Here is a 14,715-nt window from a genome sequence, read left to right as displayed (position 1 = left end):
GCAGCCACCCGCACGTGCCGTGGGACCGCCAGCGCAGGTTCGCGGGCGCGCTGCGCGCGCTGCTAGCCCGCCACCGCGAGCGCGGAGACGCCGCGGCGGCGCTGGGGCTTGCTGTGACCTGCGAGAGACTGTTGTCGGAGGTGGCGGTGACGGTGGCGGTGGCGGCGGAAGGCGGGACGGGCACGGCCGGGCCGTCGGCCGAGAGACTCCAGCTGGCGCACCGCCAAGCCACGGCGCGCTATCTCGACAGCCTGCTTGCCCTGGAGCAGGTGCTGCTTGATATGGACTTGGACTCGCCGAGTGACGTATGCAACGGCATGCGCAAGGACTTTCCTCCCGACTTTTTGACCAAGCGGAGTGTGCCGACCACTATCTAGTATTATCCTAGCTTTACAGCAAAGCTTGGTCCGTCTTTGAGCGTTTTGATGGAGGCATGGACTATTCATGCTTGCCAAACTATGGATTTGTTCAGCCAATGTACTTGTGATTTACGGTCCTTTCGTCACGCTCCACAGCAATCCCATTGAGTATAAACAGGATAAACAGCTTGTCGACGTAGGCGGGAGAGACAAGGCATCTAGACGATTGGTCTGTTACCAACCGCCCGTCCCCTCGCCGTCGAGCGACCGCTCGAGCTGGTTTTCCAAGGCGAGGCCCTGCCCCTACGAATAAGACGGGTAATGCGCGAAAGAATCAGATAATATATGTATATAAAGCAATAACAATAGGAATGACAACAGGAACAAGAACAGGAAAAGAATAAGAACAGGAAAGCGCGCGACACTAACAATTCTACTCAACCCTTGAACACCTTTAGGCATTGCACCCACGTCCCGGCCTTGGTCGCAAGGGTCGCACCCTTAGCCGACCTGTACATCGCCAAAGTCGCGGATTCGAGGACTGCGCAGCCGGACCAGGTGCCGCCCATCTCCATGGCGATCTGGAAGGAGACGGACGAGCGGGGGGTTGTAGTTTGGGATCTTGAGTCTTGCTCGGAGGAGATAATAAGGCGAGGGACAACGTTAATGATTTTTGAAAATGCAACCGAGCTGCTGGATATCCTCTCCTTTACGAGTCGGGTACATACCTTACTCAAATATGTGCGTCTGGTCAGGTAGATCCATGATCTTCCTCATGCCTTTAACCTTCCGAACAACCTTGAAACGGCGCGACGCGTAGCCGAAGGGGTTGTCGAGAGTGCGTTTGTTCCCCCTTTGCGGGTATTTGCTGGCCTGATCGTTCCCCAAACCTTGTCGTCTCTGCTTCCCCCTCGCAGTTTCTGTCACGAACCAATTGCGCCACCAAGCCAAAAGCGAAGGCATCCAGTTTCTAGCTTCGTTCTGGTCTGCCTCCTGTTTGGTCCCCTCCTCAGCCTCTTCCAAGCCGCCGCCGCCAGGGCCGGGCGCGTCTTCTTCTCCTTGGCCCGCCGCGGTGCTCTCCGTAGCCACGGCGTCATGCTCTTCGTCGCCTCCGCCGCCCGCGTCGTCGGGCACCTCCTCGACGACCCAGCAGGTGCTCATGCTCCGCATGGCGGGCGCCGGGATCACCTCCCAGGCGGGGTTGTATGGGGTCGCCACCACGCAGGACCCGTCGACGTCAAACGTGGCCGCGAGTGGCCTTGGGCCTAGGTCTTGTTCAGCGATAAGGCCCCCTCTACCAAAGTCCCGCAACTTTTCCATCTTAAGGGCGAATGCGATCAGGTTACCTGTGCCCAGCTTGGGGAGCCCCGGGATGTCGTCCATGTACCTGTAGGCGAAGCCCATGTACAAGTCCCGCAGTCGCCGCTCCATAGCCTGCCTTCGCAGAATATCAGCTTCGACGCCAGCTCTCTTGGGCGCCTCGATGTCTCTATATTCCGTCGTTCGGAAGTCGCGAGTCCAGGTGCCAGTCCTTATGAACCTCATACTGTCGATAAACTGGAACAGCCGCGTATCGGACCTCAAAAATGAGATAGCCAACCCACGTGGCCCAGCGGCTTCGTTAGGTATCTCGGGCTCTTTCCCTTTTCCTGCCAATACCGTGGGTCTACCACCAAGGCCGCGTGTGGCATCCTGTGCCCAGATGTCGGTATCCGCAGGCGTCTCCTGCTGTGCTGCCTCGCTGATGGCAGGGCGGTTGTACCGCCATACCCAAAGTTTGCCCCGCTGCATGATGCGCTCAACGAACCAGGTCTGGTGATAGCCACCGCCAAGGTTAGTCATGTCCTTGTCGAGCTTCAGCGTTTCAAATGGTTGGGCCACAACATCCGGATGGGCAAAAAGCTCGTCGCAGACAACATCGGGGAGATCTGGTTGCCCTCCGGGCACGACACCGACCCGTAGCGATTGCCAGATGCTGTCGGCCAATCCAGCCGCGAGCGGGTGTGGAAAACGGCTTATTTTGCCCAGGATGTCGAATACCACCTCGGCGAGTGTCTGCTGCATTGGGGGGTTCTCTTCAATCCTGTCCGTGTCGAAACCCAGTCGGAATTTTTCATCACCAGGTGGCAGGTCGCCCCACAGAGCCGAAGATTTTGGGAGGATGCCATCTTCGGAGCGCATGACCTCCGCCCGAATCCCTCTCTCAAATTTCACGTCGATGCCGGGCTCAAGCCGCTTTCCCATCTGGCGAATACGGGCATCAGAACTCCCTTCGCAATCAACTATGATGGTTTTGAGACTGTTCCAGGTGTCGCAGTGCTGGTCACGAAGGAAGCCTAGGTCCAGCTCCTTTTCAGCCGTCCATAGGTATGCGGCCATTCGCAGGCCGCCCTCGACCGGACCTGCCCCGTACAGTTCTCTGTTGGTGGTCGGCTTGAAGCGATCGAAACTCTGCGGGTCAGGGTCGCTTATATTTCCCGGGTGCCTGTCGAACGGAGAGAACAGCCCACCGTCGTACCGCACGTCGCATATGCAGCCTGGCAATGTATTTCCATCGTCGCTGACGGTTGTTTCTCGGCACCAATACATCTCGGGCACCAATAGGGACAAGTCCGAGTTGAGCAGAGCGAGAGACAGTATAGCAACGCGAAGCGACCTGCAATTTGCCACCGCGTCGGCCGTCTCGATGCGGAGCTCGTAGCGGCACATGTTGGCCAAAATGGGGATGCGATCTTGGGTATCGCGGCACTCGCGGGTGCTAAGTAGGGTGAGCGCTGTAGCAGCGCTCAAGGCTTTTCTGTCGTCCCCGTACAAAGTGGGCAAGCTTATCCGGGGCTCCAACCACCCACTGTCCTTGAGAGTCAAGTTGGGTTGGAGGGCTTCGGCGGCTCGTATGGTCGAAAGAGCGTTGTGATGCAGCAGTCTCAAGTCCCAGGTCGAAGGTCTTCCAAAGGAGCGATAACACAGCTTTAACTTCCTAAGAAGCAGGTAGAACTCGTTCTGAGCGATGCCGATAACCTCAAATGGCAGTTTAGGCTCCTGATCGTCCAGGCTGTGCCGTGGCCGGCCTTTGTGGCTGATGCTATTGGCCCCACGGAGCCGCGTCCTGCCTACGACGGCAGGTGCCCTACGGAATACGAGGAAACGTTGAATCCCTGCACTGACTGCTTCCTGGGCCACCCACGCACGGGTATAAGCTACAAGATCTGGGTTAGCTTTATGCCGAGCGGGAGTAGAAAGATTGGAAGAACTGGCTTGTGCAAGGAAAGCAGCGTCGACAGGCAAAGACAGTGCGCTGATAGAAAAGAGAGCAATACTAAGACGAGTAAAGCAAGAGAACAGAAAGGTACCACTTACAGCGGTCATTTACGACTGCTTGTAAGAATTCGATAGCATGTGTTACTGCCAGCCGGAACTCATTTGGTTGACCGGGGCTGGGAGGGTTGTAAATCTCGAATATAAGGCTGGAATTGCTCGGATCTAGGAGCGTATCGATGGCGTCGACCTGCTGCTGACTAACCACGAGTCCTTCGTGAAGGCTGGCCGTTACCAGTGCTCTTTGATAAACCATATCCATGGCCTGAACACCGATTCGCTGGTACTCCTTATCCTCTTGCGGACTCTCCTCAGTTGGTTGTGGCAGGCACTCGTGGTCGATCCAGATCATGCGGAAACCGACCATATTGGCGAAATCGACGGCGCGGTCGAGGACATCGTCCAGAGCGCGGGCAGTGCGTGTCGTCCCGTCCTTTTCGCGCACGCGACAAGTCTTGGGCTTTTGATCTTCCCCGCACCCATCCAGCGCCGGCAGCGGCCAGCAGTGCGAGATGGCCACAAAGTGCCCGCAGATGTTGTCGCAGTCGGGGGTTTCCACAATCTCCGGGCACTCAACGCTCGGGCTGAAGAGGCGGAATGTGCGGGTCTTCCTGTCGCTGGGGAACTCGGGAACCCTGGTGCAGATTTTGCACGTATGCGATTTTTCTCCAGCGTTTCGCTTCCGTTCGTAGCATTCGCGTTCCGAGAGTTCACAGTCACCACACTTGTCCGACGACCAGGAGCTGACATCTACCGTCGGCGAATCTCTCCAGTCCTTGAAATGCCCTGCGCCGCGTGTCTTCTCGCAACCAACCCTACCACACTCGCAAGGGAAGCAATCGAAGGTCACTGATGGGCCGGCGTCGCTCGAGGGAGGGGCCGGTGTAGGGGCAGCGCCAGGTGATACCTCCTCAGCCTTGAGCGACAGTGCAACACTATCTACTGCCCTTCGGTCCTCTTGGCCATCAACGTACTCCCCGGTGCCGTATACGTCGGTCTTTTCGTCCGAGTCGTCGTATATTCTAGAAAAGCCCTACAATCAGCCGTGTTTCCTACCAGCAGGCCCCAAAACAGGGACTTATCTCGTTTTTAAATGGAATGGAACCTGGCAGCTCCTCTGCTTCAAACCCCCCAAGGACAGAGCGGCATTGCCGCGACACTACTCACAGGAACTTCATGTCACGCAGAACCCACTGCTCGGCTTCAGTTCGGTTGACTTTGAACTTCCACAGGTTTTGCATTTCAGCCCTGTCCTTGGCGGCGAATGGCGCCAAATTGCGCCCGCGTGTATCGTCGTCCATCAGTCCGGAATTCTGCGCATAGAGAGCTCGGGCTGTTCGTTTGTCCGACTGCGTGTGTGGGTGTCAGCAGCCTGGCTACGCCGGCCAGGAGTCGACGGAAGATACGTGAACAAAGGCAAAATTGAGTGATGCGTGGCTAGAAAGGGGAAGATCCAGCTAGAGCCTTGGGTGCCCGACGAACAGTGCCTTTCTTTGGCAGCTGGGTAGGTAGATTTTGGGGAGGTAGGAGGAGGTTCATGTATTCACGCGTAAGCCTTCGGCTCAACAACACAGCCCCAGAGCAGCAGTTTCATGGATTGTGGAAAGAAAATCAAAGCAGAAATTCGAAGGCAACACGGGGAAGCTAGGTATCCGGGTGGGGAGACTGGCCAAGACCTGGCCTGACGAATCCAGAGGGGATGGCCAGCGCGCCACCGCCACCATGCAGACGCGTTGGTTGCACAACATAGGCAGGCATGCAGGTAGTAAGGATCTGCCCACCAGACAAACGAAGGCCTGGTAAGTTCCAAGGTCCGCTGGGCGCTAGAGGTGGAAGCCCAAGGCAAAAAGTCGATGCGAATCGGGGCAACAAGTTCACAGCCCCCAGCCCATGCACATGTGGGCAAAGGTAAGGCCCATATATTACAGGCAACGACGGCTGGTAGGAAGATCTGCCAAGTTCGATACACCTCGGATAACGAGGCATAGTAACTCGGGCGGGCGCTCGGGACTTTCAATGTAATCGGGGTGGCATGCCAAGCACGCCGCCATGTACCACCTCCCCCACCAAGAAACGCAGTGATTGCCTTGGGCTGCTTGCGAGCTTGCAGCTGTGCCCCAAGCCACCGCCCGGCGTGAAGCTGCCCGACCAAGCATGCATGCAGTGCCACACAACCCCTCCTAGCACCGAACCAAAAGGGGAACAGTCTGGCTGGCGAAAGTGGCAAGGCTCCCTGCTGGCTCGATCACCTGTGCCACAGCCAGTATGTCTGGCATCGCCACCCCCACCCCCACGCTTACACGCCTCGGGTTGGGTGAGGGACGGAGGCCCGGACGCGCCTGCAGTTTAGAAGCAGCAGCAGCTATGACGGACAACCGGTGCAAGATAGGTTCTATTATAAGCTTTTCTAGATTTCTGAGAAAGGAAGAAAAGTGCACGCGGCCGTGGGCTTCGTGCCCTTTCATCTACAATGATAGCCCTCTCTTGTAGGTGCGGTACACACTACCGCCCCCCTGTTGTTACCGACGGGTGCTCGGTAAGCATCTGTCCGGCGCAGCACCGGTGCGGAGCATCCGTGCCGGGTGCCCGTGCAGGTCCTCCGTGCCAAGACCTGGAATAGTGTGCCGGCCCTTGGTGATAGCCTCCATTGTGACAAACTCCCGAACTCGGCAAGGCCATTTTCGTCGGCCAGCAAAATTGTCGGGCACCCGGGCAAATGCCCCGCGGATGTGCCAAAAAGCCAGTACGCCTCGACATTCCGAGTGCCGCCCTTGTCTCATAAAAACAGCCACAAAGACTTACTTTGAAAAAGGCAAAATATAAAACGCTACATGTGTAGCTACAAAGCAAAAGCTACAACCCGACATTTATTCCAATATGTTGAATTGACCAACTCCTTGTGTGCTCCCAAGATACAAAAGAAATTGCTGCCGTGTATGTGGTTTTGTATATTTACAGGTGGTGATATTGGCACCAAGCATGTTCTCGCTCCCCAAAGGAAATACCAGCTCAAATCTAGTGCTTCTTGTTCTCAGTTTATACAGTGGCCGACCTTGATGTTCCTCGACGACGCCGCAACGTTGATGGGCCCGCACTTGACCTCGAACGTGACGCCGGTCGGGTGCTTCTGGGCCTGGGCCAGGAAGTCGCTGCTGAAGCCCAGGACGACGTTGTTCTCGCCGGCGATTGTGATGCTGTCGTACTCGAGCTTGATGTGCACGCCGGGGCTCCCGGTCGCGGGCTCGTGCAGGACCGTGTGCGACTCGCTGATCCTGTCGTCGCCCTTTACGCCCTTCTGTTGCGCCTGCTGTTCCGGCTGCTCCTCCTGCTGCTGGTTTTCTGTTGCTGCTGCGGCGGCGGCGGCGGCGGCGGCGTCCGCGTCCACGTCGGGCGCGGCAGGCTGAGCGTCGGATGCCTCGTCGGCGCCCTCCTCGAACCTTCCGACGTCGCCGGCGATGACCAGGATGCCGTTGACCTCGGGGTCGTAGAGCCCTGTCTCGTCCGCCGTGAAGACGGAGGAGCCGGCGGGCTCGACGACGGCGGCGGCGGCGGTGGCGGCGACGACGACGCCCTTGGTCGGGTCGCGGTCGAGCATGGGCTCGAGCTCGCCACCGAGCGGGGCCTTGGCCATGGCCCGCACGTGCGAGGGGAGGCTGCTGGTCCGCGGCCTGAGCTGGCTCGTCTCGACGACCTGTGTCCGGGCGGCGACGGTGCGGCCCAGGTTGGAGCTTTGCGTCTGCGCGTTGCGTGAGCGTGAGAAGGGCAAGCACTGCTGCTGTCCCGTGTCAAACCGGGGTTCCCCCTTTCAAGCACGCGCGGCACGGCAAAAAAGACATGGAAGGAGGGGTCCAAACTTACGTTGCCCATGGTGTGGTTCTCGGGTCTTGCTTGGATCCGGCCAGGCGGTGGGTGACGGTCTTCTTCCTGGGACGGTGTCGGTGGGGTCCTGGGTAATATGGAGACGCTGTGGGGCTTGGAATGCTCTGACATGGCTGCTCGAGACGAACTGGAGATGGAACGGTGCCTGGTTTTGTACACTTGACTGTCGTAACGGATGTCTGCTTTTTTTTTTTTCTTCTCCAAGCGGTGATGGGACAGTCCAATCAGGCTCTGCCACAGCTCGCGTGGCTAGGTGTGGGGGGAGTGAGGCGTCATGTCGGCCCAACCAGCATCGATGGATTCGTGGCAGGCCAGCAACCTGCCAAAGGCGGGCGAGGGCCCAAAGTGCCAGCGTGCAGCGTCTTGGGCGCGCGCGTCTTAGACGAATAATCCCCATCACCCGACACCTGCCCCGGGGATCCTCGCCTCGTCCAGAGGCCCAGAGGGGGGATACCATCAATTAGGATTATTGTGACCCAATGCATGCAGCAAGCCCGGGCACGTAAATCTCCTTCTTCTGCCTTTGTTCTCTCCTCGTTCCCCCTCCCATGCACTAGTGGGGGGGCGCCATGTGGTGTGTGATGCGTCATGACGAGGCGCGCATGCTGGAACAGCGGCTGTGGACACGAGGGCAGCAACGTCGGCAAAAGGGCTTGGCCCCATCGGGGAGCGCCGTCGTTCTCCAGGCCGGCGCGTGTGGGAGGGCGGCCGATGCAAGGCACCCGAGTGCGCGCCGGAGCATGAGCCGCTTCCGCGGGATTTTGACTCTTTGGGTCGAAATGAGGGGCTCCCAGAGTGCCAGTAGCGCCTCGCCCAACGGCCCCCCCGGCTTGCTGTTCTGTCAGCGAGCCGCGTTTCGACCTTCTCCCACGCACGGCGTCTTGCTGGCGCAGCCAACACCCCCTCGCCTTGGTCTAGGCGGCCTGGTGAGCAGGAGAAGGAGGGGCAGAGGAGTAGGGCTACCTAGCCTCGGGTTTGCCAAGACCATTACGGTGACAGCCAATCGTGCAGGTGTTCGCAGGCCTGTCTCCTCAGGCCATGGCCACCCAGGCTCTCCACCACGGGCACGTGACGGTGCTCCCGTTGTAGCCCGAAGGGAGCGAATATCATTCCAAAGCAAAGCGTCCGTCCTGGGCGAGATATCCCCGGACTATGCTAGGGATTTGCTGCAGGATGCGGAAACATTTGTCGGTGACCGGCGCCGTCGGATTTGCTGATCCGCGAAGTAGGTAATACCTACCTTGAGTGCTTGAGAGGGCGGGAGGATGTCGGTATGGTGCTAAGGACCCATAGATGAGTCCCCCTCGCGCTTGGCCTCGCACTTGGAAAAGCCTGGCAAACGGTCTGCTTCGCAAGCGCCTTGCGAAACGACCAGGCAAATTTCAGCGTCAACGGTTTTTTTTCTTCCCCTCGGCACACCCATCACAAACACGATGGTAGTTTTACAGGTCCCAAGGATTGCGATGATCAATGCGATGGGCTTCTTATCCTTGTTCTTCTTTTTCTTCCTATCCATGCTTTTATTCCTGTTACAACTCTTCCGGTCTTAGTCGCGTCTGTTGTTTAGGTACCAGGTAGGTGTGACTGCCATTTTTGTGGTGTCAGTCTCCTCTCTCCCTTCGTTCTCATCCCCTCCAATGCCCCATTCATGAAGCGAGAAACGCCCAAGCGAGACTTGGCGTTCCCCCATATCCCGCCAGACAAGCTTTAGAGATCACCTGCCAGCCTGCACGTTCCCGCGCCGGCCGGGGGGACGTTTTGTTCTAGCCCGGTGCGGCTAAAGCCAATTTGGGCGGCAAGCCACAAGCAGCGCCCGCCATCGTTTCCGCTGCCACTCTAGGTCAAGCTCAGGGGCCCCTCCCTGACATGAGGCTGGGAGGCGTCAACCACCCCCAACGGCAAATTGCATCTTTCTGCAGCAAAGGACCGGGGATGTCGTGGAATTGGCTTGTCAGCCTGGGAATCTAGTGCCAGGCGGCGCGGCGGGCCTGTGGACGGGGGGTTATACATATAACAAAGGGACGGCCGGCCTGGGTCGACCAAGTGGCCGTTTTCAGTCGTTCTTTGTCGCTCGCTTGTCCTTCTACCTCTCCTCGTCCGCCTTGCTCTCATTACCACGGCAGCTCAAGCCTCTCTCTCTCTCTTTCCCTCCCTCCTCTCCCTATCGTGTCGCCCAAGCACACTACCAACCAAGGCAGACCACAGAACACAGAACCGGTCTCCTCCAACACCCCCAATATGAAGGCCCAGCTCAGCAACGTCGCCGCCGCCGCGTTCGCGTTCGCCGCCTCGGCCCTCGCCGACCCGGTCCTCGTCCAGGCGCCCGCCGCCGTCGAGCCGAGGGCGCCCGCCGTGACGCCGATGCAGTGCTACACCGAGGGGTAAGCAGGGTCATCCAGTGGAGGGAAATCCCCGCTGGCCTCGTCGGGGGGAGACGTTGAGTTAGAAAAGAAAAAGAAGAAAAAAGGCTGACAACACACGCACACACATAGCCCCTTCCTCGACTGCATTAAGCCCCTGACGGCGGCCATGTGCACCGACGAGAAGGACCCAATGGGCGCCGTGAGCTGCGCCTGCAGCCAGGGCAGCGCCCTGTACGGCTGCTACACGGCCAACTGCGCCTCGGACCAGTTCTTCTCCAGCTACAAGGCCGGCCTGGACGCCTGCTCCACCCTCGGCGCCGGCAACGGTGGCACCCCGGCCGCCGCCACGGGCGCGCAGCAGGGCGGCGGCGGGAGCGGCAAGACGTCCTCCTCCTCGCCAGCCGCCGCCACCGGTACCGCAAAGAACGCCGCCGCCGGTCCGTCCGCCCCGCGCCTCGGCTTGGCCAGCATGGGCGCCTCGCTGGCCCTGGTCCTTGGCGTGGCCGCGTGGTTGTGAATCTCGGAGAGGACGGTGCGGGAGTGGAGATTGACCACGGTCGTGGTCTAAGAAGGAAACGGGACAAGGTCAACGCGGCTCTGTATCGTATTAACTGCCCAAAATTAGAGGCGCGAAATCAAGCGTAACACCCTGAACCGTAATGGCACTATGTCTGGCCTCCCTGAACGCCCTTCCCATCCTAGCTATGATCCCAAGCCCACCCGTCCTCAATGCCTTCCTGCCCTGTTCCATGAAAACCCACGCTAGGTAGCCAAAGCCAGCACATGATCGTGACAGTCGTCCGTATCTCTATCCAAACACAGTGAGCCAATAGACTCTTGAAACCCAACGTCTAAACGGCCGGTGGCCCGAACAAAAAAAAATCGAAGAACAAGAACAAAAGATAAAATATTGATTCCAACCTCATCACTCCAGGCCCATCCTGAGTTCGTCTCCGACCCCCCATTGGTCCCGCTCCATGGAGGCGCCCTGTATCTCCAAGCCGAGGCTGGTCCCCAGCGACGCGGCCGCGTCCTCTCGCTCTTCCTCGAGGCTGCTGGCCGCCGCGCTGCTGGTGCGCCTACCCCGCCGCGTGGTCGAAGTGTCCGTGGCCCGCCGCCGGAGTGACGGGGCCCTGAATCCAGACGCCCATCCTCCGCCGGTAGTAGTGACTGCTTGTGGTGCTGCCGAGCGTGACGATGAAGACGACAGCACCGAGGACGCGTCCTCCCCGCCGCCGCCACCATGCTTGCCGCTCGCCTTGCCCGCCGCTTCCGCTGCCCCCTTCGCCCCTTCCACAGCAGGAGATTGCTGAGAGGGGGCGGCAGAGTCACCTGGGAGTTCGGATGGCGGGATGTCTACATCATCCACCTCTACTAGCTCGGCATCGCGGTACCATTTCCTGCGTCTTGTCCAACGACCCCAGCTGTCCTGGCCACGACGGCCGTTTTGCCACTAGTGAAAGCATTAGTTGAGTGGTCTTCATTCCGCAGCATGTGGGAGTGAAGCGTCGTTATCACCATACCTTGTTATCGTAGTACACCCATCCCATCTTGCCACCCTCGCCATCGTAGTTCCACTCGCCGTCCCCTCCTCCACCCTGCTTGGAAGCTGCCCGGACGGCGTCGTCGGGAACTCCGTCGACCTTCCAGCGGCTGCTTTGGACCCAGCGCCAGCGCATGCGGCTGCCATCTTCAACCTCGGGCAGCTCAAATTGGTCTCGTGGCGGCACCGGGTTGTTGCGCTCGTCTGTCCATGCCGCCCGCTCGTACGTGAACAGGCTCGAGGTCCAGCCTAGCCCAACCCAGCGCCGTTGGTTCTCGTAGATTATGAATGTGAACCGCACCCCCGTCTCGTTGCCGCCCCCGCCCCGAGCCGCCCGCCGTATGGCTTTTGTAAGCTCTGATTCGCGTCGGCGGTGGATATGACCCTGCGTGGCGGCCGGATCCATGGCCGAGGCAGCAAACAGGTCGCGGCCGCCATCTCCGCTAGGAGGCGGCCTCTCGAGGCCCTCGAACTCGAGCCCTGTCACGAGGGCGGCCAGCCTGCGAACGGACCGCGAGCGCCAGAGCAGCGTGCGACCGACACAGCAGACCCTGGCGTGCCAAGTGAGGGCGACGGTGCCGGCGACCAGGACCACGCGGCGGGCCGTGATGAGACGCCATGGGGGCAGCGTCAAAGCAAACCAAAAAGGGGTACAGAGGAGGATCCTGATGAGCAGGGCCGTAAGGGCTGGGCGGGTCGTTGCTGACGTCGGGGTCCGTTGAGTGCTCAAGAAGTCGGTCAGCTCCAGCAGGGGCTCGAGCAGAATGTTGCAGCGGGAAGTGAACTCGCGAAGCGTCTCCACCATCTCATCCAGAGTCTTGCGGTGGCGGGTGCTCGTTGCCTCGGCCGTCGAGCCCGCCCGCTGGTGCCCCTGGCCAGCCCCGCCGCCGCCTCCCGCGACAGTACCGCCAGGGGTGGACGTGCCATCAACCTTGGTAGCTCCACCTCCGGCTCCTCCAGACCTTGTCGCGCTGCCGTTGCTTGTCGCAGCGGGTTTGGCAGCCCTCTTGGCCTTGACAACCTGGTCTGCATTCCCGACGGCCCCGTCTTTCGATGCGGGCTCGGTCCAGCTGCTACTGCTGAGTGGACTGAAGCGGCGACCGTACATGCCGGCAATCAGACCCCCAACCAGTAGCAGAGGTCCCACCACGCGGACCAGGACGTCGCCGTACAGCACAGTGGTCCAAAAGGCGACGACGAGCAGGAAGCTCTCCCACTGGTCCTCCGTTGTCCATGTCAAGAGGCCGACGAGCTTGTTCAGAGGCAACAGGAAAGGATGGCTGTAGGCGAGGGCGCGTGTGATCTGGGGCGGAGTGGCCAGCAGCAGAGGGGATTTTTGGTGGACGAGGATGGTGCTGCGGCGCTTGGCGGCCGAAGTGGTGCTGCCGGACAGGGTGGCTGGAGAGAAGGCAGCGTAGGTCGGGTTCGGGCCGGGCGCGGAGAAGGCGGCTGTAAACCCGTCGGAGGAGGTAGGATGTCGCGAGGGTGTCGCCGTCGGGGCGAGGAACTGGGCGGCCGAGGAGGCGGCGTCCTGCGTATCTCGCCGCTGGGACCTGGGTGTTGCCATCTGGACCATCCAGGGAGTGTCCTATTTTGATGAATTTGTTTTCGGCGCGCGCGCGGCGCGGATCAACGACTTGTCAGTTTGGCAACACTCGAGAGGATTCCGCTGGTGCGTGCAGGGAGCGCATTTGCACGGCGCGACAGGTGCGATCAAGTAGCGAGGCACCCAGGGGTCCCCGAGGGCAGCAGGACCGAAGATGAGGATCACGACGACAGGTCATGCGACCAGACCAAGCACAGCAAGCAGCAGCAGCGCAGCAAACGCGCGGACCAGGCAACCTTGCTAGTCTCGGTGCGGGAATTGCCAAATCACCCAACAAAGTGCTGGCAGTTCAGGCAGTGCAAACAGAGAGGAGCTGTGCGCGGCAGGATACGGAAAGCGTGCAAATGATGGAAAAGGTGGTGGACTCACGATGGCTGCCATTAAGAAGCTTTGGGGGGTCCAAGGCGCTCCGGCGATCCACCACGTCATCGGTTTGCTGCGGTGCGCCGTCGATTCTGCCGGTGCATGGCTCACCCGCCACCGCGTCTGGGGATGAAGGACTGGGGCTCACTGGGCTGCGGTGCTGGGCTGGGAGAGAGGGGCGGTCGCGACTGGACAGTGCAGCGCTCCAGCTGTCTGGCGTCTGGTGTCTGGTCGGGGCGGGCGGTGGTTAGTACATGTAGTATGGGGGTCCAATGGAGCACAGGCCCATGTGCAGGGGTTTTGTTGGTCGGCCGGGCGAGCGTCGAACCAGGACTCGGACAAAAAAATCCGTGCCTGGCAATCGCATCTCTACAAACAAGCATTTGGGATCTTGGGCGGCTGGGGGAGTTGGTCATGACTGAGCTCTCTGCCGGGTTTGTTTCTTGTCGCACGTGAGGCTGACTTGTCCCTACCAGGCACAGTATGGCACCCAGCTGCCTGGGCTGTGGGCTGGGCGCGGCCTGCTGGGGTAGGAGCGCGCCAGCGGCGCAGCTGCCCTGCACTAGAACAGCACGCTTAGACGACAACGGGAAGCGGCCACCTCGGCTCTGACCCACAGGAGCCCCACGGGCCAAGAAGAAACGAGGGCGCAATCACATGCAAGACTTTGAAGCCAAGATTCCCGGCCTGCTGGCTGTGCTCTGGCTGCATGCGTTGTCGCGCTGTCTTTTTGTCCGATGGGTCCTGCCGAGAAGGGATTCCGCATCGTTTCTCGACAGCGCCGGCCGAAAGTAAACTGCCCGGGCAGTCAGGGACCAAGGGCAGGTGGGTTTATGACGCCTTGACCAACGGTGCGAAACGGGTTGGTGAGAACGTGGAGGAGATCCCTTCAGGTCTCCACACATCTCGATGACCACTGGCTTGACCGATGCTGGGATAGCATGGAGCTTGGCTCGACCTAACCTAGCTAGGTCCCCCAAGGCACGTTGGAATCCACTGCTTGCTGCCATGGTCTGAACATTTATATAGAGACATGTCAACTACGGTCTAGAAGCCCACAATACAACGCGAGCACTTGGATACATATACACAGGGGCTGCTGCTTGCCGGCTGCCATCTCCTGAATAGCCATGCAGTTGTATAAAGGTTGGATAGAGATTACATATCCGCATATCGATGAGACGCGCGGAGCTTCTGTTGGCCACACGGACTCTAACTAGACTGGGAAGGAGGCATTTATCCTGCTCTGGATGGGAATAGTTACGCCGACAGCCCGACAAGCCCGTG

The 14,715-nt window shown here is 59.7% G+C and overlaps 6 protein-coding genes across 6 annotated transcripts; 3 read left to right on the top strand and 3 right to left on the bottom strand.

The window, feature by feature from the left end:
* Positions 1–32: 32 nt before the first annotated feature.
* Positions 33–377, top strand: GGTG_02088 (hypothetical protein; the record flags this gene model as incomplete). The annotated part of the gene is made up of 1 exon (XM_009219859.1): positions 33–377. A coding segment is annotated over one exon (345 nt), but the record flags the coding sequence as incomplete, so codon positions are not given.
* A 297-nt stretch (positions 378–674) lies between these two features.
* Positions 675–5,017, bottom strand: GGTG_02087 (hypothetical protein). The gene is made up of 4 exons (XM_009219858.1): positions 4,842–5,017; positions 3,717–4,696; positions 1,088–3,556; positions 675–987 (listed from the first exon to the last, which is right to left on the bottom strand). Exons 1-3 carry the CDS (start codon positions 4,973–4,975, stop codon positions 1,089–1,091), a joined length of 3,582 nt encoding a protein of 1,193 aa, XP_009218122.1. The 5' UTR covers positions 4,976–5,017; the 3' UTR covers positions 675–987; position 1,088.
* A 1,688-nt stretch (positions 5,018–6,705) lies between these two features.
* On the bottom strand, positions 6,706–7,541 carry GGTG_02086 (hypothetical protein; the record flags this gene model as incomplete). Its single annotated transcript, XM_009219857.1, has 2 exons — positions 6,706–7,449; positions 7,533–7,541. 2 exons carry the CDS (start codon positions 7,539–7,541, stop codon positions 6,706–6,708), a joined length of 753 nt encoding a protein of 250 aa, XP_009218121.1.
* A 581-nt stretch (positions 7,542–8,122) lies between these two features.
* GGTG_02085 (hypothetical protein) lies at positions 8,123–8,818 on the top strand (the record flags this gene model as incomplete). Its single annotated transcript, XM_009219856.1, has 1 exon — positions 8,123–8,818. One exon carries the CDS (start codon positions 8,123–8,125, stop codon positions 8,768–8,770), a length of 648 nt encoding a protein of 215 aa, XP_009218120.1. The 3' UTR covers positions 8,771–8,818.
* A 501-nt stretch (positions 8,819–9,319) lies between these two features.
* Positions 9,320–10,599, top strand: GGTG_02084 (hypothetical protein). Its single transcript, XM_009219855.1, has 2 exons — positions 9,320–9,934; positions 10,046–10,599. The coding sequence occupies exons 1-2, from the start codon at positions 9,792–9,794 to the stop codon at positions 10,431–10,433; spliced, it is 531 nt and encodes a 176-aa protein (XP_009218119.1). The 5' UTR covers positions 9,320–9,791; the 3' UTR covers positions 10,434–10,599.
* On the bottom strand, positions 10,498–13,627 carry GGTG_02083 (peroxin 23). Its single transcript, XM_009219854.1, has 2 exons — positions 11,440–13,627; positions 10,498–11,369 (listed from the first exon to the last, which is right to left on the bottom strand). Exons 1-2 carry the CDS (start codon positions 13,033–13,035, stop codon positions 10,842–10,844), a joined length of 2,124 nt encoding a protein of 707 aa, XP_009218118.1. The 5' UTR covers positions 13,036–13,627; the 3' UTR covers positions 10,498–10,841.
* Positions 13,628–14,715: the final 1,088 nt, after the last annotated feature.

This window comes from Gaeumannomyces tritici (assembly GCF_000145635.1).
Source record: "Gaeumannomyces tritici R3-111a-1 unplaced genomic scaffold supercont2.1, whole genome shotgun sequence".
NCBI classification, from domain to species: Eukaryota; Fungi; Ascomycota; class Sordariomycetes; order Magnaporthales; family Magnaporthaceae; genus Gaeumannomyces; species Gaeumannomyces tritici.
The sequence above is the reverse complement of the archived record's forward strand: the minus strand, read 5'-3'. Positions and strand labels throughout refer to the sequence as shown.

What these genes read in the sequence shown, in the direction of transcription:
- GGTG_02087 (XM_009219858.1), bottom strand. Translation starts at nt 4,975, where the DNA reads ATGGACGACGATACACGCGGGCGCAATTTGGCGCCATTCGCCGCCAAG. An exon ending in CTGCGTGACATGAAGTTCCT is followed by an intron (nt 4,697 to 4,841) that starts GTGAGTAGTGTC and finishes GGGCTTTTCTAG; the next exon opens with AATATACGACGACTCGGACG. An exon ending in AGCAGTCGTAAATGACCGCT is followed by an intron (nt 3,557 to 3,716) that starts GTAAGTGGTACC and finishes CAGATCTTGTAG; the next exon opens with CTTATACCCGTGCGTGGGTG.
- GGTG_02084 (XM_009219855.1), top strand. Translation starts at nt 9,792, where the DNA reads ATGAAGGCCCAGCTCAGCAACGTCGCCGCCGCCGCGTTCGCGTTCGCC. An exon ending in ATGCAGTGCTACACCGAGGG is followed by an intron (nt 9,935 to 10,045) that starts GTAAGCAGGGTC and finishes GCACACACATAG; the next exon opens with CCCCTTCCTCGACTGCATTA.
- GGTG_02083 (XM_009219854.1), bottom strand. Translation starts at nt 13,035, where the DNA reads ATGGTCCAGATGGCAACACCCAGGTCCCAGCGGCGAGATACGCAGGAC. An exon ending in GGGTGTACTACGATAACAAG is followed by an intron (nt 11,370 to 11,439) that starts GTATGGTGATAA and finishes TGCTTTCACTAG; the next exon opens with TGGCAAAACGGCCGTCGTGG.